The sequence below is a fragment of the Muscardinus avellanarius genome (genome assembly GCF_963383645.1).
Source record: "Muscardinus avellanarius genome assembly, chromosome: 13".
NCBI classification, from domain to species: domain Eukaryota; kingdom Metazoa; phylum Chordata; class Mammalia; order Rodentia; family Gliridae; genus Muscardinus; species Muscardinus avellanarius.
Window position 1 is genome coordinate 37,776,351 of NC_137799.1, and position 25,036 is coordinate 37,801,386.

At 53.2% G+C, this 25,036-nt stretch overlaps 1 protein-coding gene across 1 annotated transcript in view; it reads left to right on the plus strand.

The window, feature by feature from the left end:
- The window catches only part of SHB (SH2 domain containing adaptor protein B), a gene marked incomplete at both ends in the record, with an annotated part of 132,544 nt that extends 110,359 nt beyond the window's left edge, over positions 1-22,185 (plus strand). Inside the window, one exon of the mRNA XM_080709428.1 lies at positions 22,002-22,185. Coding sequence (XP_080565554.1) covers positions 22,002-22,185 — 184 coding nt within the window. The remainder of the gene's footprint in view (positions 1-22,001) is intronic.
- Between the last annotated feature and the right edge of the window lie 2,851 nt (positions 22,186-25,036).

Below are 25,036 nucleotides of genomic sequence, written 5' to 3' on the forward strand. Positions count from 1 at the left end.
ATGAGGAACAGTATTGCCCCCATTCTGCAGACTGGGAAACTGAGGCTCAGGATGCGACGCAGCTGGCCCAAGTGGCAGGCCAGAACTTGAGAGTAGCCATCTGGCTCTCCGTGGTTCCACGCCACTGCCGAGAACCCTCTCCTTAGGCTGTTGCTTGGGAAAGTCTGATCTTTATGTTTCACCAAGGTTGGGAAGGACACTCGGAGGAACCTGGAAGAATCCTACTGTGTATCATTGCCCACTGCTGCTTTGTAAACCCCCAGGTCTTCTAATCCATGCAGTGTTGCCATCAGCCCGGGCAGGTCCCAAAATAAGAAAAAGGATTTGGGTTTTGGGTGCTCCCAAGTGCTGTTGCTGTTGCTAAATAGGATCTAAGAGATCTTCTAAAACCCACTTTACAGATGAGAAAACTGAGGCCCAGAAAAAAAGAGGCATTTGCCAAGGACTCGAGGAGTTAGTGGCGTAATTGGGATATAAACACAGGTCCTTCAGGCAGCACAGACCCCAGATGTGGTAAAGCCCTCTACCTGGCTTCCTGTCCACCCCACTCGAGGCCACGAGGCAGAGGGCAGGCCTGCTGGGACACTGCTGTCAGGGGAGTCCGAGCACATGCTGGCAGTGTAGACAGGTCTCAGTGCAACCAGGGCAGGTGATGTTGGCCTGCACTCTCTACAAAGACCAACCCCACTCTGGAGGCAGGGGTCGGGTGGCTGGGTTTGCCCTCAGAGGGACTGTGATGAGCCAGAGCCAGACAGACGGAGGCCGGGAATGCAGAGGCCCTGGAAGTGTGGGGGTGGGCACAGCCATCAGGACAGAGGGAACAGATGCCCAAGGTCCCAAGGAGTTATGAGCAGACAAGTCAGCCCTGGGAGTGGACGAGTTGTCTAACCAAGCTGATCAAAAGTGAGAGCTAGGCAAAGCTGCCTCGAGTAGTGACCGTCTCATCCCCGGGAGGTGAGCTGGAGGCTGGACCACCACCTGGCCAGGGAGGATGTAGAAAGAATTTCTAGCCAGCTGGGAGGACACTCAGGACACACAAAAGGAGCATCGCTGTTCTCCACACGCCTCATTGCCTCCACTCAGACCTGTCGGCTTGCAGTGTCTGGTCAGTTATGGCAGAGAGGAAAATCCAATGTGCTAAACCGCAACTGGGCTGGCAGCTGGGCTGGAGGTGGCCAAAGCCAGAGAGCCGTAATTGGATTGAGGAGAGGGCAGCGGCAGGGAGCTCGCATGCTGGGCGTGCTGACAGGGGCCAGGGCTTCTGGGCTCCCCGCCGCTCCATGCAGCCCGCCGCTGCTGCCCAGAGATAACCTTGGGACCCGGAGAATGGCATTCTTCTGGGCTGAAAGAGGCGAGGAAGGTGGGTGGTGTCAGCTGTGGCGCACACGTCACCGGCAGCTCTGGGCCCAGGCAGCCTGCAGCTCTCTGGGGTCCTTCTCCCTGTCAGTCTCAGCATTCTTCAGTGAGTCCCACTCTCCTGCAGTCTCCTTTGTATTGGGACCCACCCTTAGGGGCCTCCCTTGAAAGAGCCGATCGAATGCCCAGAGGAGCAAGGGACAGAGCGCCCATTCTGAGCCAGGCTATTCCTCCAGGAGAGCCAGAGCCTTGTCAGCTGGTCAGGTCTTATGTTCGTTTCATTAGGGGGTGCCGCACCCCTGAGCCTGGGGGCCCTGAGGTGACATTCACACTGCCTGCGGAGAGTAGCCTACTGAGTGCCCAGGCGTGCCAGGGCCCAGGAGCCCCTGAGGGAGTGCGTAAGGAATTCAGAGCCAGATGCAGAAGTAACGACATCAGTTCCATCCTGTGGAATCCATTTCTCAATCCTGCGCAATGTCTCCTGGATACTCAAACAGCCCCAGACACCACCTCACAACTGGGTTCCGTACTCTCTTTTCACCCCTAGGGTGTGCTCTTCCCTAGATACAAGACCTCCAAGGCTTGCAGTGCAGAGGGCCCAACTGTTACGAAGAAGACAGCAGGGACCACCCTTGCACTCCCTGGCCTGTGGTCTCTATGCCACCTCTCTGAGCCTCACTGTCCTCTTTTGCACACTGGGACAATGGCCTCCTTCTAGAGAGCAAGCGTCCAGCCCAGCTGGTGCGGTGTAAGCGCTACTCGTGTCTTTCCCACCCTGCCCCTGCTTCCTACCATCAGCCCCATCATAAGATACCATTGTCCAAATTTCTGGACAGGCATCCTGTCCTGCCACTCACTGCTCACTGTATGACCTTGGGCAAGTTCCTTCCCTTCTTTCCTTCTCTGGGCCTCCATATCACATCTGCCTAGTGGAGAGTCGGGCTCTGATGACTGCTGTGGACGCCTCCACCTCCGATATCGAGGTGTTCCTGACTCCACGCATGTCGCTGTTTGGTCCCTGCTGTGTGCTGCCTGGATCAGCTGTACCTCAGGCCAGGGCAGGGGTGGAGGGAGACTGGGGGAGATGGCATGGCAGCCACCAGGACCCTGAACAAGGGCAGCCCACCATAAGGCCCTGGGGTCGTTTTGTTGCACCCATCCTGTCGGATCTAATTACCAGGGCTATGTTTAGACTATAGTTTGGATGACTGGTCTGCGCCCAAGGGCCCTGGGGATGGAGGGATTCAATTCCCATGCTTGTCCAGAGCCATGAGATTACCACCCCCAAAGGCCAGAGGGATGGTCTAGCCTGGTCAGTCTTCCCTTGAAGAAGCCCAAACTGGGGAGGTGGCCTCTCCTGCGGCAAGGCTGGGCTCAGCCCCCCACAGCAGCCCCAGTACCCCACGGCCAGTCCAGCTATTTATTGATCAGGAAGCAGCGCCCTTGTGTTAGTTACCTGGACCACAAGCAGAGCACGCCTGGCACCACGTGTCCTGGCTGCTCAGGCCGAGCGCCGCTTTGCCAGCACAGCACTGTGTGAGGTGCGAGATTTCTCTTATTTGTGGCCTGCTTGGCAGGGTGAGTGGAGAGTGGCATTCCCCCCGCACAGTGCTATCAGGAGCTCAGGAGCGGGTGCATCTTGACATAGGAATTCCAGCTATGCTGGTTCTGCGCCTCTGGCCATTTTCATGTGAACCTTGGTCCCATGAGGGTGTTACAGGGTGGAATAACAACTTGGGGGAGCCTATCCTCGGAGGACAGGGACTTCACCCCTCTGCCCTTCCTGCAGAATGTATTTATCAGAACCCTCAGTACCAGGCACTAGGCGGGGCATCATGGAAGGCCCAGGCCTGGCCAGGGCAGCCCGTACCTCGCTTCCTGCAGCTGTGTCAGAGGGCCCTGAGAGCCCAGAGTTGGTAGGTGGGTGAGAGTCCCCACCACAGGGGTCAGGAGAAGCACTTGAGCCTTAAAGAGAAGATGGGCAATCCCTAGGCAGGAATGGCTAAAAGGATATCTCAGGTGGAGGGCACAAGCCAGGCAGAGCCACAGAGGTGCAGAAGCCCCTGAACAGGACATCTGTGCCTCCCAGAGGAGGGACTGTGGTTCTCAGTGGTGAAGCCACTGACATGAAGGTCCCTGCAGTCCTGCCCTCCGACCCCCTCCCATTTTAACCATACTTCACCCAGCCCTCCCCAGCGCTCCTTACTTGGTCTGAAGGGCCTCAGGGGCCAGATCTAGAAGCCTGTGGAGTTCAGCCCCTGTGCCCTATGGATGAGGAAACTGAGAGCCGACGGAGACTCACAGGGGACAAAGCTGCCCATCTGACACTTGACCGCTCTGACAGTAGATGGCGACTGTGGCCACTGTGGGATCCAGAGATCCTTGGGTCAGACAGGCTGGCACTCACCTGACCCTCCACGGCAGATGCCCTGCCTGGGAAGCAGAATGAGCGATTCTGCCGGATTGCTCGTGCTGCTCTCCATTTGTTCCTGCTGCAGAGCTGCCCCTCTTCACCACCTCCAATCCCGCCTCAGTGACAAGCTGAACCCACACCACCACCGCTGGCCACTGGTGCACCAGCTCCCACCGCAGGAAGCAAAGGGTCCATCAAGCCTGTAGAAACTGGCCAAACAATATCAAACTCTAACACAGTTTCCTGTCTCGGGAAAGGCAAGTAGTGGGTGAAAGGGGTGAAAAGTTTTTTAAAAATCTCATTAAAAGGGTTCTTCAGGCACTTTGGACTCTGAATGGCTCTTCACAAGTCTGGTTTCAGGAGTTTTTTGTGAAGGAAACTGGACAAGATGAGGGAAGTGGGACTTCAAAGACCAGCATATGCGGTAGGAGGAGGGCCAGCCCCGGGGGAGCTGTCCTTAGGATAAGGACATACAGAATGGTACTTCTGAGGCCTCCTGTCACCAGAGAGACCACTGCTCCTTTGACAAGGACCCAGTCCCAGCTTTGCCGAGGGAAGAGTCCCCACCCTGGGCTCTTGGCTCTTAACTCACCAGAGGCAAATTGCCAGCATCCTTGCAGATGTGGCCTCAGACAGGCTTCCGGGGCCTGGCCTGTTTCCTTCATGCCCCATATTCCAGCTTAGCCATTCAGGAGCTTCCTGTCCCTTGAAGCACCAACCTACGCAGTGAGTTATTTACTGAGCCCCAGCCCTGAAGGGGCTCACAGCCTGACAGGGCAGGGAAGGTGTTGACACCCGTAACTCAAATGGAAAGTGTTTAGAGCCGCCCAAGGTGGAAAGTGCTCCAGGCGTGCAAGAGGGAGGGGACCAGCGAGCTGGGAATTTGAAGGGTGAGCAGGCTGAAGATTGTCAGCAGCAGAGGGGAGCAGACCCAGAGGCCGGGAAGACCAAACTTGTATAAGAACCACAAATACTACATCACCGACCTGAGCCCAGGAGGGGCACGGCCCCAGGCACCAGGCCAAGGAATTGGAACTTTACCCTGTAGGGCAGGGAAGGGTCCCTGAAAGTTCTGAACAGGGTGTAGCGATGTTCCTCAAATTATAACCTAAAACTACTAGTGAGCCAGGGCACCGTGAGTATTTTCAAGAAGGGACACAGGACACAGCTCTGGCTTCCTCTGGCCCCACGTGTCCACACTTGAGCCCACCAGCTCTAGTGCTGGCAAGGGGCCTGTTCTAAGAGGCCGGATGTGAGCCAGCATCCCAGGGGAGATCCAGGGTCTAGAGAAAAGTGCAGGCCCTGAAGTCAGATGCCTGAGTTCAAGTCCTGGCTCCCTCTGTCACCAGCTGTGTGATGCTTGGCATCACCTGGAAAACGGGACATGTAAGAAGCCAGGTAGGCAAAGCCCCACCTGTGGTGCTAGGCAGGTGCCAGTACACGCTAGGCCAAGCCCCCCGGCTTTTCCAGAGTCTTTAGAAATTGCCATGGAACCAGCACTGTGGACAGAGTCTGGGGCTGATTTAAAAGCTTGGGCTCAGCCGGGTGTGGTGGTGCACACTTGTAATCCCAGCCTTTGGGAGGCTGAGTCAGGAAGATAGCAGTTGGTGGACAGCCTCAGCTATTTAGTGAGGCCCTTTGCAACTCAGTAAGACCCTATTTCAAAATAAAGAATAAAAAATAGGGCTGGGGGTATAGCTCAGAGGTAGAATGCCCCTGGGTTCCATCCCCAATACAAAAAAATTAAAAAGCTTGGGCTGAGCCAAGCTGGCTCTAGTCCACTAGACCTGTCAAACTAACATCTTTCCCATTAGTGTCTTTAAATCAGGAGCTGAGGGCCAAGGGTTACAGCTTAGAAGCAGGGTGCTTGCCTACTTGAGGCCCTGGATTTGATCCCCAGCACGACAAAAAAATAAAATTGGGCTGGGTATGGTAGAGTTCTTGTCTAGCACATGCAAGGCCCTGAGTTCAATCCCTAGCATCACAAAATATGTTTAAATTTAGCATAATGAGAGTCTGGGGTCTGACCAAAATGCAGGCTTCCATTTTAAGGGCTCCATGGCTAGCTAGGGCAAAGAGTCCAAGGATGCTAGGAGGGCCCCAGCTCCTCCCCAGGTGGGGAGAAGAGGGCAGGACAGTTTGTAAGGAGCCGCCTCATGCCCTTCAGATCACTTCCCACCCTGCCTTTGCATCTGCTTGGAGCAGCTGGGTTGTGTTACCTCTTGGGGCTCCAGTGGAGCGTGGGTGGGTGTCACGGGGCCAGCAAGAGCTGAGGGACAAATTGCAGTTGGGGTGTTTTTCTTCCTTCTCACCCCTCATTGATTTATATAGCAAAAGAGAGACTTTTCAAACAGTAGACACGTCTGGGTCTAGGCAGGCAGGCGAGTGATTAATCTTAGTTTGTTGCTGCTGACAGCCAGGAGCAAGAAATAATAAAGGTTTGTGGGGCGAGGGGTTGGATGGGGGTGGGTGAGAAGAGGCGCCTCGTACCCATCAGCTGCAAGCACGGACTCCGCTGCCCTCTGCCGTCCGAGCATCCTTCCTTGGGTCAGCAGCTGAGGTTCCAGGTGCTTAGATCCACTAGAGCTGCCCGCTCCCACCCAGGGGACACCAGGACAGCCCCTCTCCAAGAGGTCCCTGTACAGCCTCAGAATGCCTGTACTTTAGTCATTGGGTGCCCTGGCCCCCAGCCGGCCACCTGAGGGCATAGTGAGCCCTATTTAAGACAAACCCTCAGGGAAGGCAAGCATGTGTAGCTCAGAGTACAATACTGCTTGTCTCAGGACCCCCACAGGGCCCTCAGGTTCCTGGCCCTGTGCCCTAATCCTCCGCCATCATGCCTCCCTAAGTTGCCAGGGCATGTGAGGGCTGCAGGAAGAGGCATGGGGATGGGTAGGAGGAGAGGCTACAGGCAGACTGGCTGGGATAGCTGTGGCTCCAGACAGACAGTACAGCAGTTGCTGTCCCAGGAGGTGGGTGAGGATGGTGGAGGGTTCCAGGGTAGTCAGTCCTACCTACAGACAGGGAAGAGGGGCTGTGACTTGGTCCTTTGAGAGCTGGGAGAACTGTTTAAATATAACAAAATGAGGGTCTGAGGTCTGACTAGAAAGCAAGCTTCCATTTTAAGGGTTCCATGGCTAGGCCAAAGAGTCCAAGGATGCTGGGAGGGCAGTTGGGAATAGTATGGATGCTGGGGCAGCATCCCGTGAACAGAAGATGCATGGTTTCTGGTGTACCTCATCACCTGCGCCCCCGTACCCCTCCTCCTCCCTAGGCAGAGGCAACTGTGTGCCTCTGAAGGCACTGTGTGCCTGTGAAGACACAGAGGCAACTGTGTGCCTGTGAAGACACTGAATCAGTCCAGCTTGGGCTTCTGAGAGCCAGCTCTGCTGGGTATGAGCAGGGGTCTTGGGCAAAGGGACTTAACATGTGTGAGCCTCCGTTTTCTCATCTGTAAGATACGCTTCACAGGCCATGTTAAGGAAGAGATTATATGTGTGAAGTGCTTAGCGTGGGCCCAGCATAGAGTAGTACGTGTTCAACAGTCCTGTGTGGCTCAGCTGTCTTTGTTATAGGCTTTGAAGAATCACAGATTACAGGGAACAAGGTCCCTGTGGCTCAGAATACTGATGTTACATAGCGGTATCTAAAAAGAATCCCCTAGCTGGGCGTGGTAGCGCACGCTTGTAATTCCAGTACTTGGGAGGCTGAGACAGGAGGATCACACAGGTTCGAAGCCAGCCTTAGCTACGTAGTGAGGCTCTCAGCAACTTAGACCCTGTTTCAAAATGAAATATAGGTCGGGGGCATAGCCCGGAGGTAGAGGCCTCAGGGTTCCATCCCCAGGACCACACACACACAAAAAAAAATTTTTTTAATTAAAAGAATCCCCTGTCCCCATGACAGAGACTTTGGATCTTGTAGAGCTCAGATCCCAGTTGCCCTCTTCCCAGTGTGGGCCTGGATAAGCTACCTGACTTCTCTGATCTCTCAAGCCCTCATCAGTGGCTGGAGGTGATGGCCATCTCAAAGGCATTCTTCCTTGTCCTCCTCACCACCCTGCTGCCCCTCTAGCCCACTCGCCATGTCTTCAGACACCGTGATTATCATACTCATTTTCACCAAAATGTCATCATTTTCTCCTCGCCATCTCATAGGGAAGCACTTTTCAACAGGCCAGGGCAACAGCTCTAGGAAACACTGAGCAGAAATCCTGGAAGTCAGGCAACCTTTTAAATGATATGATCCGATGTCTGGTACAAGTGGAGAAACTGAGGCCCAGAAGTGAGCCTTCCTCTGGCTCCCCTGCAGGCCCTGTATTCTAGAGCCTTTGAGCCAGCCTGAGACAGAGCGGGGGCAGGAGGGGGCTGTTTGTTCTCCATACATCAAGGGTTTCTCATCCTTTGGGGGCTGATAAAGGAAAAATGAGCTTTCTGCTCAATTAGTGCATTTCACATTTTCTCCTTCTAGAAGGTTTAAAGGAAATGCCACAATTAGGAGCTGCTGTCTTTGGCAAACCAGGCTTCTCAGACCCTCCTTACAGGGGACCAGACTAAAACAGTGAACTCTGAAGCACGCATATGCTTTGCAAGATGAAAGGACCTATTAGAGCGCTTTGCCTGTATTCTGAGTGATGGGCAAACACACCCCGCTGGCACTAAGGCACTGCCCAGGCCTGTGCCCTCACCATTCAGTGCAGTGGGGTGGACAGTGTGGGAAGAGACCTGGGCGGGCCTCCAGGACAGCGGGACCAGATCCTCCCTCCCCTGAGTAGCTGTGGGGCCCCAGGCGGATCACAGGCCTCTGATGGCCCTTACTTTGGGTGGGTGACTCTGTTCAGGTTCCACTCTGTTCTTGGTTTCTCCAGCAGAACAGGTGGGATGGGCCCTACCCTGCCAGCCACTGCTCTGGGTAGCTGGACTCCATCAGGTGGTGGCGTAAGGACAGCCCGAGGGGACTGGCCCTGCTCTGTGAGGAGAACAGCAAGAGCGATCACCTTCACTCCCACAGTTACAGAAACTGACGTTCACATTATGTTGCAGCCAAGGCGTAAAGGGTCAGGATTTGAATGCAGCCCGACACGTTGTCTTTGCCCTGTGGGGTCTCTCTGAGCAGAACCACCTGCTTCCTCTTCAGTAGGGCCTAACCAGCAGTCTGGATGGTGTAGTCCCAGAACCTATGGGATATTCTCAGCAGGTTAAGGGGCCAGCCCCTTGGTGGGAGTTTCTCTGGTACCTTTTCCTGGGCTGTGGTGATAGTAGAAGGCCTTGAGACCTGAAGTTCTTGTCCTCAGCTTGTGGAAACCTGAAAACACAGGGGTGTTTGAATCAACAGTGTTAGAATTCATGACCTGCCTGGGGAGTTCTGGTTTCTTCTCTGAGTCCACTCCTCAAGCAGCTGGCGAAAGCACAGTGCCTCATCACTCCCACTTTACAGAGGAGGAAACAGGTTCAGAAAGGCTCAGAGACCCATTCAGGGCCGTGTAGCCAGGAAAGGGCAAAGCAGAGACCACCTACCTCCCAGGCCACTCTTCTTTCCTGTCCATCTTGGCCATTTGCTCCAGCTCAACTCGGAAGTTCTGTTTCCACCAGGAGCTGAGTTAAAGCTGGGGCCATCTGGTAGCAGAGGGAGGCTGAGGCCAGCTCAGAAGGGCCAGTGGTGACCTTCAAAGCTAGTGGGATTGGTTTTGAGAAGTCCCACCTGGCGGTGGACGTGCTGTATCTGGAGTGAAGAGCGGCTGCTCAGGAAGCTGCAGCATCAGTTCAGTGGAGAATGAAGGACGAGGAAGAGGAGAGTCAAGGACCACATTCAAATATCAGAGCAGCTGGGTGGGTGACGGTACCGCCTGCTGCACATGCACCAGGAATGGTTAGTTGGAAAGAGCTAGGAAAACACTCCCCCTAGCTTAGATCTCCCCTCTGCCCGGGACCCAAAGGCAGGAAGCCCCCACTCAGGAAGCCTCACTCTGCCAGTTCATGCTCAGCACCTGCCCGGCCTGGCAGTGCCAGACATGCCCATCAACGGCGGGGTCTTCCCTTCCTGGCCTGCTACATCTCCCCTCCCGCCAGGCAGGCAGTGTTGCCCTTTGATTCCCCCCGAGAGCTCTGGTGCTCTCCAGTGTCTGAGCCGCCCTGATTACATTTCCAGCCAGTTTTTAATTATCTCATATCAGACCGAGTCAATCTGCCTGTGCGGCTTGGCCGCCAGGGGAGGCATTCCAACTGCCCATCCGTCGCCAGGAAACCTCTCGTGCCCGGGGACAGTTCCCTTTGGAGGCACTGGGTGGTCTCCAAATGAGAAAAACATTTCTTTCCAATCACATTTCTAACATCTTGTTAATATGACTTATTTAACCAAATTTTTGCAAAAGCCATCTGGGAATGAGTTGGTCTGGGACTTGGGGCAGGGGCTGTGGGATGCTGCAGGGACAGGATATGAGGATGCCCTCAGTGAAGGAGAAGCAGTGTGGGGAAGAGAGTGCACCTGGGAGCCAGAGGATCAGAACCTGCCTCCGGCATGGGGGTCACGAGCCAGTTGCTCCAGCTCTGAGCCCTTCGGACAATGGAACTGAAAGAAAGCTCTTGTATACTCCAAGAGGCTGTGTGATGCAGAGGAATGGGGATTTGCAGTCTTTGTGCTAAACCCATAGGGTTCAATTTTGCTTAGAGCTGAGCCAACAAGTCAAAGGTCCCAAAGCAAGACAGCTGGCCCCCAACCTAGAGGCATTTTGTGGGTCTTGAGGTGAACAGCTTCATACTATGAAAACCTGGTGTCAAATGCAGGGTTTAACAATGACCAGCTGCAATTAAAGCCAGAAGAAATGGCTTGAGTTAACCTGGGTGATGGCCCAGGCTTTCAGACTGAGAACTTGAGAAACTGAGGCCTGATATAAGGAAGGGATCTTCCTGAGGGCTCCAGTTGAGTTGCCGGCAGAACCCACACGTCCCAACTCCCATCCCAGGAGCTCCGTAAGCACTATCTTTTCTTTTCCCCTCTTCTCCATAAACATAAATGCTCTGGTATTTGAGGCAGAGTTATAAAATCAGATGTCAGATGTTACAGCCCTCACCTTCACTCCCACTAGTTCAAATGCTACAGCTATAAAATGGTGTTTGGGGTGTGTGTGTGCGTGCGTGCGTGTGTGTGTGTGTGTGTAAAAGCACACAACAGTCATGCTCCTGTCTGGCCCTTTGCTGGAGCAGATGCTGCTCCCTTCCTGGTTCTCAGTGCCCCCAACCTGCTGGCTTCTAGGTCACCCCCTCCCCTGCCAGCAGCCTCCACCCTCCTTCCAGCTGTGGCTGGGTTTTTTTTGTTTTTGTTTTTGTTTCTTTTTTTTGTTTGTTTTTTGGGGTTTTTTTTTTGCCACTTTTAATAACACTCTTTAGCTTTTTTTTTTTTTTTTTTTTTTTTTTTTTTGCCTTTTTCTTTTTAAGATTACTTCACCCAAGAGGAATATCAGAAACAATTGGGTTTGGCAAAGCCAGCTTATTAGAAATGCTTTAAATAGAACCTCTCCCCTAACACATACCCTTGCTATTTTCTGTTTGAAAATCCACATGCTGAGGATGGCCCAGGGCTTGGGGATCAGCCTGCCACGTTCTTGTCCTCAGCAGAGACTTTCAGGGCAGGGCTTACAAAGGAGCTGCCAGGAGGTTCTCGCTGCAGAGTTCCTACTGTGCTCTGGGCCTTCGGCCAGGCAGAGAGACAAACACACTCCAGCCTCTAAGCTCACGGCCCAGACAGGGAGGTGGGCAAGCTGTGGTAGAGAGAGGGAGGAAGAAAGTAAGTCTGACCTGGGGCATCTTAGAGGGCTTCTTGGAGGTGGCAACATTTGACAGGGCCTGGGAGGATAAATAAAATTGAAAGGAAAAAACGAAGGAAACCATTTATTGGAGAAGCAACAGCAAGGTACAAGTATGTTTAGGTTTGGGATTAGAGGGGAGGTCTCTGTGGCCCTCTCCCCTGGGCCCTACCTTAGCAGGGGTGGCTTTTTAAAAGTGTCACCCAGTTATAGTTTCCAGGTTAAAATTGGGCTTTATAAATTCAGGATGCCTGCTCTGCTGATATGTCCTTTGACAGCCGAGGGTGCTGACCCTGACCTTCCAGGTTATGGCCTGAAATGATTTGGTACCTACTAGGTACCTTTTGTGGCTGAAGGTTTTCTTGGGAGTCTTTTTATCTCCCCACCACCTGAGGGCTCAGCACATAGTGGGTACTCAGGAAACATTTGGAGGTTATACTTAGGAGAAAAAATAATCACAGCATCCAAAATGAGCCATGGGCCAGGCATGGCGGCACAGGCCTATAATCCCAGGGCTTGGGAGGCTGAGACAGAAGGATCTCAGTTTGGAAGCCAGCCTCAGCAATTTACCCAGACCCTCAGCAACTTAGTGAGAGCTTGTTTCAAAATTAAAAAAAAAAAAAAAAAAAATTAAACAAGCTATGGTGGTAATGAAGTCAGGTTATAGAACTCAGCACAGCCTATAACTATGTATCACATACAAACCCACCACTGCATGGGGCCAATACAGAAGGTGCCCTGGGAGACTGTGATTGACAGCTCTTTGAGTGCCGAGATGGGCACTGATCCCTGCCTTCTCTTTGCTTTGTGTTCTGTAGATTCTCCACACTGATATTGGTTAGTGACAAGCACATTGCCTGTAGAGTTGAGACCTGGCTCTGGACTCTGCTATCTCTCCAGCCTGTGGCTTGAGAACACTTTGATTGCCCGGGATCAGGAGCAACAGCCCCGGCATCAAGGCAGAGGGTAGATGGACCGCCTCGGGCCAGAGTCCCTGGTTCGGGCCTAGATCCCGCCTCTAGCTAGCTTTGTAGCCTCAATTTCTGCATGTGTACACTGGAGGCAGTAACAGCCTCGAACTTCCAGAGTCACTGTGAAGTGTGAGATTGTGGGTCAAAGATGCGCCTTGTAAACTCTGAAGTCCTGCTCAGCCGTCTCCAGCTCCCCAGAGCATCCCCTCTTTGCTTCGAGGAGGCTCAGCGAGAGGAGGCACTCACCCATGGCCATTCCACCCTCCTGCCACACCCAGCCATATGTCCTTTCTATGATTCCCTGCTATCTCCTGGCTGCCACAGAGCCAGCCATGTGCTGGACCCAGCCCCGCAAGAAGAAATGCAGTTACACGGTACCCAGCGGGCTTTCTGCAGTCTCTGGCACCTGGTGTTATAACCCAGTTTGAACAGGCTTGTGTAGGGTATCCTCTGGGGCCAGCAGAATTACACAGACTCCACCCTTGGGACATTTGGGTGAGTTCTGACACAAGTAGCTGAGGCCTGCACGCTGTGACCTGGCCGAGGAGACCTTGGGCTCAGCATGACCACTTTGGCGTTCAGATTTCCAGGCTAGAGATTTTTTTTTCTGTCTAAAATTATTATAATCTTAACCAGCAACATATTCTAGAGCTAATGTAGGGTTGGCTCTTGCTTTTGCGGGAGTCGTGGTTTTAAAAAGCAATTGGTTCCAATACGATAGTAAGTAACTTTGGAACTCAATTACTTGCAGCCATGCTGGAAAGAAAGAAAAAAGAAAAAAAAACCCATGTAATTAATGTGGTCAGAGCCTAGCCAAAAAATAAAATGAGAGCTTTGTTGTGTATCAAGGCAGAAATCAATTTCATTAGGGAGCAGAGAGCTGTAGATTTAATTTTGAGAAAATTCTCCACCCTGTGGAAAGAGGTTGTCAGGAAGCTGCCAGAATGAATGTCCAACATGAAAGGGTTTGCCCTCCAGAGCCCAGAGCACGGGGGTGACAATGACCTTGCAGAACTGCGTGGCAGAATCTTCCAAGTGTGAGCTAAGCCACTGAGTGGTTGCTTTTTAATATTCTTGGACCCAAAGAAGTGTTGTTCACAAAGTGAAAGTTTTCTACCCTTGACACTTGTGTGTTAATAGGATTGTATCTTTTGGAATCCAGAAGAGAAAGGAGAGGTAGATTCCAGGGGTCAACAGGCACCCCACATTGATGGTGGGGGTACTGTATCAAGACAGGCTGATGGCCAAGCTGGACAGACCCACCAGGGACACTGTCGAATTGCAGGCCACATGGAGGGACGGTGAGCAGTGGGCTCTTGTCCAGAGCAACCTAGAGCCAGCCAGGCCAACCAGACAGCAGAGGCAAGGCCCATGTACTTCAGACTCCTCTCTGAAAACCTTCAGTGCAAATACTTTCACTTGAAAACAGGAAGGGTATCCTGCTCTGCAGTCTGCTTCCGGGCTCTCCTCCCTGCCATTCTTACCTGGGGCTGCCAAGGAGTGAAGCTTTCTGACCAGCTGACCAGGCTCCTGCGACATCCTGCACGCTTTGGGGGTACCTTAGCACCTGGCAAGACTCGCCCTGGTCAGACCTGGGGACAGACCTTTTGACAGGGGTCAAGCTTCACAGATGAGGAAGCAAACTCAAGGAAGATGCAGCTCAGAATGGCCAGGCGGGCCTCAGCCCAGATCCGGTGGCCCTGAGCCCTGGTCATGTTCACCAAGCAGCCTAAGACCTAGGTGGCAGGGTTTGTTTGCGTGCGTGTGTGTGTGTGTGTGTGTGTGTGTGTGGTACTGGGGGTGGAACCAGGGGCATTTTTTACCTCCGGATTAAACTCCCAGACCTATTTTATACTTTATTTAGAAACAGGGTCTCACTAAGTTGCTGAGAGCCTCATTAAGTAGCTTAGGCTGGCTTCAAACCTGTGTGATCCTCCTGTTTCAGCCTCCCAAGCACGGGGATTACAAGCGTGCGCCACCATGCCCAGCTCCCACTGGAGCGTTCTCTGTGGCTCATGATCTGGCCCTGCCTGGGTGGACCCCAGGTTTCCAGTTCCTCTATAACAGCCATAGAGCCCTTCAAAGTGCCCCCCAGGCATCTGGCACTTTCTCCAAGGCTGCCTTTTGTCCCACATTTGCGTGGTCCCTGTGCTGGGGCTGGTTTCCAATGTGCTATACCCCTTGACCTGTCACTGTGGGGTGGGACTGGGGCCTTGGGCCTTGCAAATAGCCTAGAGCTCAAGCTCTTTGCAGGTTCTATGTTGTCTTAGATCTGTAAATACGGAGCAGGCCGGCCTCACCCTTTCCAAGTGCTCATGCTTCTGGGGAGATTCCCATTTCCCATCACAGCAGCTGCGAGGATGGCCTCTGTGGTGTTTCTGTCTCACTGAGGAAGAATTCAAGGCGCCAGTGTTTGGGGAGTGGTGTGACTCCAACCTTGGCATTCCAAAGTGTGGGCTGGATTCTTTCCTGTGTACTGTGGTATGTTTAACTGCACCCCTCTTCCCCTCCTAGATGCCAGTCGCCCTCATGTCTCCAAATGTTGCCAAATACCCCCCTCCCCGCAAGAGAGGGCTGCATAATGGCCTCAGTTAGAACCACTGCTGGGAGGAGGTGTGGGCTGGAGGGGCGTGTCCTCCCTTGGCAGAAGGGGGCTGCCCTCGACCTGCAGGATTCTGTCTGTCTCACTGGCCTGGACCTTAGGAAGCCTTCTTAGGTCATGTTGCAGCCTCCAAGCCTGGGATCTGCTGTGACCCAGTGCTGGGCATGAGGGTTGTTCTTCTTGGGCTTGTTCCCCCTGCCCACGGAGGATGTCCCCCACCACCTTGAGAACTTCGACCTTGGAGGGACCCCTCCACCCTTTCCAGATAGGGGAACCCGAGGCCCAGGGGGGAAGAACTCCCCCAGCCAGCATCATCAGGGGAGCTAAGCTGAACCCAGGCCCCTGACATCAGTTCAGTTCTTAGACCCATTCCAGGCGCCCCCGACAGCCCCAGCTGTGTATGAGGGAAAATGGGAGCGCTGGGTAAGACTAAAACAGTCTGATCCCCCCAACAGACACCCCCTGCTGCTCTGACCCCCATTGTTAAACCTCTTGTCTCTCATAATCCCAGCAAGCCAAGGAGCTAGGGCTAGGCTCAGTAATAGAGGACATGGGCTCACTCCCCAGTATCACCAAAAGGAACAAAAAAACAAACACTTTTATCTGACAGTGTTGGTTTTCTCCTAATAAAATTGCTCATAGTGGGTTCATTTCTATGCACCTACTGGTCTGTGTGCAGAAACAAGCCTTTTGCCTCAACCTGTTCCCCTGTAGAAGCGCTGCCTCCTCTCCCGCCTGGCTATTTCATGATTTACTGAAAGCCTTCACCCTGGACTGCCAGCCTCGCACTTGAAAAACACCCTGGTGTCTCGGGAAGGCTAATCACTGCTGGTGCGTTTATTGAAAATCTAATTATTTGATTGTAAATCAAGTTGTTAGGCTCAGTAGCATTTAGATGTAGACATTTCTCAAAACAACTTGGTGTCTGTCTTTGGCTCGTCGCTGTGAAAGCTGTTTGAGGGTGATGGGCGGGTGCAGCTGTTGGCCACGTGGGCTTGTGAACTCCCCACACACACACGCCCCGGCTCCTAAGATATTTTAGCAGGTCGCACCCTGTGCACGTGGACAGCCCAGTCACACAGTGTGAAGGACTCATGTCCTGGCCCCCCGACTCAAGAAGTCCTGGTGTCCTCGTACTGTGACCAGGCAAGGCCCCTACTGTGCAGGTCGGAAGCAGGTGGCTTGGGCTCCCATGCTGAGCACAGAGCTTGTGCTTCCAGGGCTGTGTGCACGGGGACCAGCAACACCGCCTTCCCTGAGGCCCTTCCCCTAAGAACCATCCTGCATCCCATTGAATGCGTTTTAAACCCACAAGCTCTCTCTCTCTCCCCCTTCCACTGATCTGTACTCGGGAATCTCTGGAGGATTTAAGAGTCAAATGTTTGGAATGGCTCAACAAGAAGAAGACCTGCAGCTACTTAGAGCCCCAGAGTGGAGGCCTTGCCAGGGCTCACCCCCTCATACCTGCAGGAGGACCCTGGCTTACAGAAGGAATTGGTCTCATATTTGTGTTTCATTTCTTAAGGCCTGGGTAGGGGTACTGGGCAGCTCAAAAATGAGTTCTTTTTGCATCCCACGGGAAGAGGGACCTGACTCATTCTTCCCCGTGGCCTTCTTTGGGCAGGACTTTTCATGATTTGAGATAGTGTCTTTGTACCCGCCTCGCAGGCTTGTCACTCTGGTGGCTCATTCTGCCAGTCTTTGCTGGCTTATCTTGGAACCAATGCTGACCAGAAAAAAGTAGCCACTGTACTTGGCCTGGGAGTAGCTTCTGCCGGGGCTGGGCACACGGAGCCCTGACAGTAGGATGTATGGGCCTCATTTCCCTGACTCCAGGGAGACCCTGACTAGATAACAAATGGGCAGGGGGAGGGTGACATGGGTGGACTGTGCTGACTGTGGACAGACATGTGCTCTGTCCATGGAGGAAGGCTCAACCTGCTGAGAAACATCCCAGTGAACAGACAGCGTGACCGACCTCAGGATCTCATGAGCGGCAGGAAAGCCACCTCTTGGGGCAGAAACATCCAAAGGCCCACCCAGACACCTGGGTCCTCCTGATTGGGTAGCTGAGCAGAAGAAGATGAGGCATAGGCTTTGGAGGCCAACAGCCATAGGTTCAAATCCATGGCCCCTCCCTGTCTCATGGGACAAGGCACATGACCTTCCTGAGCCTCGGTTTCCCCATCTATAAACAATGACAGTGATACCGACCTAGCCACATTGCTGTGCAGCTTAAATGATAGAACGAACATGTAGCAACAGCTCAGCTCTGCTGGGGCCCGAGAACTGCTGAGTGTTCTTAACTCTGTACTGGCCACGGGGAGCCATAGATAGTTTTGAGCGGAGGAAGAATACTGTGGGGGCATTTGGTTCAAAAAGCAGCTCCCCAGCCACTTTTCAGGCTAAGGTGAACCAGAAGCCCCTTGTGTACAGATTCCTCTAACAAGGTCCCACATGCTAGTCCCAAAGGGTGGTTTCCTTCCTTCTCCTGCATAAATATTATATGCAAGTGTTTTTAAGTCATTTCATCATGAAAAGAAGCGATTTAACATAACTATTACCCAGGATTCTTCATGAAATATGCATCAAGCAATTAGGTCTAAAAGCGAGAGGTGAGGCCTCACGCCGCTCAGAGGCCAGCAGCTGCAGCTGAGTGATGTTTTATTAAAGCTCATGATTAGGAGGCAAGGCGGGGCCTGTTATTAGGCCGGCATGCCAGGCTTGCTTGCTAATCCCGTGACAAGGAGGTGCTTTTTGTGATGATGATGAGCAATCTTGAGTGCAGTGACAGCCCCAGCACCCCCGCTCTGGCAGCCTTACAACACTCATTAGACAGGTCACCCACCAGCGACACCCCTAATTGTGACTTTGCTCTTGCAAGATGTCCTATCAAAGGAGATGAGGCTGACACAAGAGGCTTGCAGGCAGCAGGAGCAGGGCAGGAACCTGTCAGTTCCCCAGGAACTGGTGCCTTCCCAGAGCCACAGTGGTTCACGCTGCCTTACAGAGGGGCTGGAGGAGGCATAACCTGGCCTGGACACAGGGCCTGGCTTCTGACCACACCTGCAGCCCTGCTTGCTGTGTGCCTGGGCCAGGTCGTATGCTTCTCTGGCCTCAGTTTCCTCCAGCATGCCAAGGGAGGGAGAAATGACCTACAGGCTGCTTCTAACTCCAAAAACCACTGCCACTGCCACAGTGTTCCTGTGCACATCTGATACACCCCTCTGTCCTCTACAGAAATTTCAATCTCTTCCCTTATGTGGGCATCTTGTATAGTTTTGGAAGCCATTGAAGCCATCCCTGGCAGCCACTTTTAAGTCTTCAGCTGTTGCTAGGTGGCCTCTCACTCACGGAGACCTTGTGACCAGTCAGGGTGCACTATTGTAACACATCTCCTGAGCATGCATGGGCAGGCTGTCACCTGACCTTGGCAGTGGTCCAGGGTCTTCAGGTCCCCTTGGGACTCCAGTTACCCTGGGGTGGGGTCAACACCCTGCCTTCAGGACACACCATTCCGAGTCCCCGAGATGGCCCCTTGCATATGGCCCCACACCCAGGCCTTCCCCTTCCTGCCCCTCTACTTCCTCTGACCCACCATCAGCTCCTCACTGTCATCATGGATACCGAGGCTCAGCTCGGAGGAGACGCTTCTCACTGGCACTTGCCCATCCTCTTGTGGAGCACCCTTTCTGTGTCTGGGGAACATTGACACACAACAGGCTCTGGAAGAGGTCTCCAAGGAGGGGATCTGGTGCCACTGCTGCCTGCTGTGTGATAGGGGGCCAGTCTCCCTCCTGTCTGTGTGCAGCATTCCAGGGCACAGGGCCTGGTTAATGGGAAGTGCCCAGGGATCACTGGCCCCAAAGGTGACTCTCCAGGCCAGTTTCCCAGTGTGGGCGAGGCTGGCTCCAGGCATCTTCCCTCTGGAAGCCCTGGGGGCTGGGCAGCCGATTAGTTATACACAGGAATCCAGGAAGCTAGGGCGAAAGATAGGCCTCAGAGCCCATCACGGATCCAGTAGGCACAGGGACAGCCCGGTGAGGCACAAGGCTGGCCTGAGGGCCATAGAACCAACCACACAGTACGATGTCATCGCCCCTCAGGGTTAGCGCAGGCCTTTACCTTTGCCCAGCATGGTCAGGCCAGGGACTGGGGGTCCTTGGGCCTAAACTCTGGTTCCAGCTATGCCTTGGTCTCTGAGCCCTGTGGCCACCCAGGCTTCTCAGCACATCCTGACTCTGGATGACAGGCTAGTGGGTGCTTTAATAAGTGAAAGGACAGTGTGCGGGAAGGATGGACAGCAGGCCCCAAGAGGCAGAAGGGCTTCAGGGAAGCATGCGGGTTTCCCGTCTGATGGCATGCTGGGCAGATGGACCTCTCTCTCACGCTCACTGTTGCCTTTCCAAGTGCATGAGCAAGCGTGCCTCCTGCCCCTCTGATGCATGGAAATGACTCTCTAGTGAAGTGACCCTTCTCAGTGGAGTGGAATTTGCCACAGGCTCTGTAATTAGAACATTCCCAGCCTTTAAAAAGTCTTGATTTAAATTTTGGTTTTTCACAGGAATTATTCTCTCTTGAAAACGTAATTGCTCTCCAGACGATTTCCTTTAAGCCGAGGGTGACATCTCTAAATGCGTTATTATGAGTAGATGTATTGCTCGGTACCCACACTTCATTAAGCATTTGCTCTGCCCATTTGAAAGTGGTAAAATGGACATGTACGTAAGTCCTTCTGTACCCTAGTAGGAACCAGGAAGCCAGAGAGGAGCAGCTCAAACAGAATGCAGCCTTCCTTGTCCACCTGGGACTCTGGGCCTCACTGTGCAGGCCCTGCCAGAAGCCAGGCCCTAAGACCGGTCACAGTCACCAGTGCCTGTGGGCCCCTGAGATGGCAGCAGGAGGGTGCCTGGAAGCCCCAGCATTCTAACTAAGCAACAGGCACTTGGTAAATCAGATCTTGCTTTGGAAACTCTTGGACATCCACAAGTGTGGCAACTGGGACATGATGGAGTCAGAAGGCCAGGCATGGCTGGAAGGGGCCACATGCCCACAGAAGGGCTGATGGGGGGATAGCTGGGCCTGTGTAGCCTCAGCCCAGGGCGTGAGCCGGTGTAATGGTTTGAGATCTTGATGTGGGTTCTTGTGCTCCGCTAGTTTAGAAAAAAATAGCCAGAACTATACGGCTACAAGCTTGAGCAAATTTTATTATTACAAAGGTAGAAAGAGAGACAGAATAATAAATCACTACATCAGAGGGACACAGTGGAGTTCCTTGAAAATAAGACACTGAAGTTTTTGAACATAGAATAGGATTTTTAAGGTTTTATTATGTCCCATCCTGTTTAACCAATAGTCTTTTTACCTCCCCCTGACCTGATACAGCCCAGGCCCACCCATTATCTCCAGTGCAAGCCTTTGTTATGATTATAAGGATTCACTGTTCATCCTGCTTGACCAAGTCCTTTCATCTGCTCCTGACCTGATGCAGGTGTAGGCCCGCCCATTATCTCAGATGTGACCAAGATGTGTTACTTGGTTAACAAAGTCAGGAGTCACATGGCATATGCCCTCTTTGAGAAGGCCTGTACCATCCTCCCATATCCTTGGGGAGTTTTAGGCTATCTACTAGAAGTTATTTATTATGTAAACTTGTCTTTAAAATATGAAGGCCCTGGGCTACAACTCTTTTGTGTACTTGGTAATCACTTTTGGCGAGGGGAACTCTGCCTCCCCTCCCTTCCTGAGTGCCTGCACAGCACCCAGGCCCTGACTACTTTTTACATTTTGAAATTAATACCAAAGCAATTTTTCAGTACCCGCAGAGTTGGGAGAGTTCTGCGAGGGCCATGCAGTGCCAGTGGTCAAGCTGTGCTCTTGGCCATCTGTGAGCTGCATCTACCAGCATGCTGATGCGGGGCATGTTGATGAGGTCCTCTGGACACACAGGCACAGCTTCTAGCTCAGAGGAACCCATCACCCCTCTTTCTTGGTCAGACACTTCAGATGGCCCCCTCCAAGGCAGGTCTGAAGCCAGGTGGGCACCTGGACCCAGCCCTGCTCCTCCAGGGCATACCTGGGGAAATTGGGGAAGTTTAGGCAGGCAAGTGCATATGAAGCTGGAGGCTCCCCAGAGCACTCACATTGCTGAAACAGGATGGGCCTTTGAAGAGGCAAAGGGGAATGCCTGCCTGGGGCAGGCTGGGAAAGAACACCTTCTGCCTGAATTCTATTGGCTACAGCTAGTCACATGGCTAACTGGCCCCAAGGAAAGCTGGGAAATGTAATCCATGGCTAGGGGTCCCTTTCCAGCAACAATTCCTCAGTGTTAAAGGGCTAAACAGCTTGCCCACCATCTCTGCCATACTGTTCTTCATCTGGCAACCAGGAATTGACCCCTACCCTTCCTGCTTCTCATGACATTGGGGGCATGATCATGTTTTGTTCCTGCCAGCCAAGGCTAAACAAGTACTGATTGTATTAGTAACAAGGTTTTGTTTTTTGGGTTTTTTGTTTTGTTTTTCCCTCCCTGAAGCTCTCAGAAGCTCTCAGGGCTGGAAGACTCTGCTGCCACAGTGGTTGCTGTTGGTTCCTGGTTGAATTTGCTGGCATTGGGGGTGCTCGTGGGTATAGCTACATTTCAGCCTGTCCTGGGACTCAGTCCTAGCTTGGAAAAGCAAAGCTCCAGGAGTCCTTGCATCGTAGCAGGGATCCAGCCCAAGGGCCAGGGGGACACCCCAAGAGCATAGGAGCAAAACCAAGCGCACCCTGACGTGTGCCCTTGCTCCTCCGCCTCCCCTTGCTCCCTCAGCCCATGCAAAGTCCAGATCCTGCTGACCTCTGTGTTTCTGTTCACAGGAGCAACCAGGGCTTTATGCACATGAAACTGGCCAAAACCAAAGAGAAATACGTGCTGGGGCAGAACAGCCCGCCATTCGACAGTGTCCCAGAAGTCATCCACTACTATACCACCAGAAAGCTACCCATCAAAGGGGCCGAGCACTTGTCCCTCCTCTACCCCGTGGCCGTGAGGACCCTGTGAGCGGACCAGCCCCTCCGTGCTCTGTGCCAGAGCTTGAGACTTGGAGGAGTTGGCAGGGCACCGGCCTGCGGGACCAGCCAGGCCGTGTTGCCAGCGTGTCCAGTTTGTGTCGTGTGTATGGTACTAGCACACCACTGCATGTCTTAGAATGCTGTCCCCCCTGGGGGGCTGGAGGCTGGAGGAAGCCCAGACAGAGGCCTAGGGATGGCCACCACCGCACCCCAGTCTCTACCCCCATTCCCTCCTTGAGTCTCTGTGAATTAAAATATTTGCAATCCAAAGAGATGCCTTCCAGGCTGGTGAGGCCCTGCAGCTCTGGGGGCGGGTGGGCGGGGTGGGCGGGGCTCCCGGCTGCATCTCTTTGTTCTCCAGCTGTCTGGGCTCACACCTGTGAACAGGCAAAGTTTTCCCACTGGAGCCTGGAGCCAAACGTTGGCTCCAAGAACCCAGGGAGCCCTGCGGGCCACCCCCTCTGATGTGACTGTGTCCCTGTGAGTGTGCACACAAGCACATAGAGGAGAATATGGACACACACACACACACACACAAGCCCCCATCTACTTTTAGTCACTCAGTGTAATCATTAGATCTCTAAGGAAACATTGTGCGGTCAAAGAGAGGATACAATTATTTATGAATAGGGTGTGTAAATAAAATAGTCATTTAATATATATTCTTATCCCTTTTTTTATATGGCACAGGGGGTCTCTACGGAGGGAGGGTGCTGGCCTGCTGGTTTCATCTCCAGAGCAAGGTGTCTCCTGGGAGGCGAGAGAGGGAGAGGTTCCAGGCAGGCATCTTACTAGGCACCCCAGGCTGCTGCAGGAACCAGGGGCCCTAGGGGTGTCAGGGGTGAGCCATGGCATGGCCAGACCCTGCGTTCAGGCTTCAATGGTACATTCAGGAGCCTCAGCACTGGTGTCAGAGGGTCACAGGCTCTCCCTTTGCCAGTGATGGTTGGTGGCAGGCCTGTGTTAACCCCTCCAGTGCCTAGCACCTAGCGGTCTAAAAGGACCTCTTTCCATTATCCAGTCAGTATGATCCCATAGGGAAAAGGGAGGCCCAGAGAGGGAAAGTAACTTTCTAAGGTCACACAGTTTATAAGTGGCAGAGCAGGTTCCGTGGCCAGCCCTGTATCCTTGGCTTTGCGTGGCCTCACAGACATCCTTCTAGCACATTCCAGACAGACTCCAATAAGACCAACATTATCAAACAGGCATCGGGGTGCACATTTGTAATCCCAGTACTTGGAAGGCTGAGACAGGAGGATCTAGGTTTACGGCCAGTCTCCGTTACTTAATGAGGCCCTCTGCAGCTTTGTGAGACCCTGTTTCCAAATAAAAATATAAAATTGGAGCCAGGCATGGTGGTGCACACTTGTAATCCCAGCATTCGGGAGACTGAGATAGGACCATGGTTCACGAACAGCCTCAGCTACTTAGCGAGACCCTTCGCAACTCAGTGAGACCCTGTTTCAAAATAAAGGAAAAAAAAAAATAGGCTGGAAGTGTAGCTCAGAGGTAGAAAGCCCCAGGGTTCCATCCCCAGTACCACACACACACACACACAAAAATCTACGTACAGCTCACAGCAAGAAAGGCGCTGCTGCCACCTGCTGACAAAGACAAGAGTCCCAGCTCCTGCAAGGGTGCTCAGCGTCCTCCCGCCCACCCCGGGGGGCCTGAGTGCAGTGTGGTTGTCATTCCAGGGCGCATGGGAGGAGCACAGGGGCCTGAGTTTAGACATGGCCGGCAGATGGAGACGGCCAGCGCAGCCTCTGTGAGCTTAGGTTCAGGGTTCAAATGCAGCGGCAGAGGCCCAGAGGCTGCCTGTCAGGTTGGGGCAGGAAAGGACTAAAAGCCACCTTTGGTAGCTGCCATGAGTTTCAGCAGTTGATGGCCAGCACTATTTTCTTGGAGTCCCTTCTCCAATGTCCAGCAGCCTGTGTCATTCTCTCGGGTCCTTCTGTGCCTCTCCTGGGGCTCCAGCTCCTCGTGGTTACCACGTTGGCTGCAGCCCGAGTCTAGTCTCCAGTGAAACTAATCCCAATCCTTGCATTTTCCAGAATGTGAATGTCCTTCATGGCAGGGAGTGAGGTAGTGAGGGGTAGGTACTGTTAGAGTGACTAGGTCCCCTCTCCTTTTTTTGGTACTGGGGATTGTACCCAGGAGCATTCTATCTCTGAGCTATACCCCCCCAAGCCATATATATATATATATGTGTGGGGGGGGGGGTACTGGGGTTCCTGGAAACCCTTCTACTTCTGGGCTACACTCCCAGACCTATTTTATACTTTTTTATTTGGAAACAGGGTCTCTTAAGCCAGCACAGCTGGCCTCAAACCTGCATGATCCTCCTATCTCTGCCTCCCAAGCACGGGGATTACAAGCGTGCACCACCACGCCCGGCTCCTATTTTTATTTTTTAATTTTTGAAACAGGGACTCAAAAAGTTACACAGTGCCTCACTAAGTTGCTGAGGCCGGCTGTAAACCTACAATCCTCCTGTCTCAGCCTCCCAAGTACGAGCCCGGCTAGGTCCTCCTTTATGGGAGGCAAATGAGAAAAAGGAGCAGGGAGCTGGCACTTGTCCAAACAGGTGTCACAGGAGCTCAGCTCCCCAGGACGCCCAGGGGAGGCCGGGTTGGGAACAGTTGGACCTGAGGGCACCCCCTGAGGACACTAGCATGGGGCATACTGACCAGCTGCCGGAGGCAGCCTCTCAGAAGGGCTCTAGGTAAGAGGAAGCTGGACTCTAGGGATGCCCAAGTCCCCCCCACTCCCCTCTCCCCTGAGATGGAGGCTCTACTTAGGGACCAAGACCGGCAGAGGAGCCAGCACACAGGATGGGA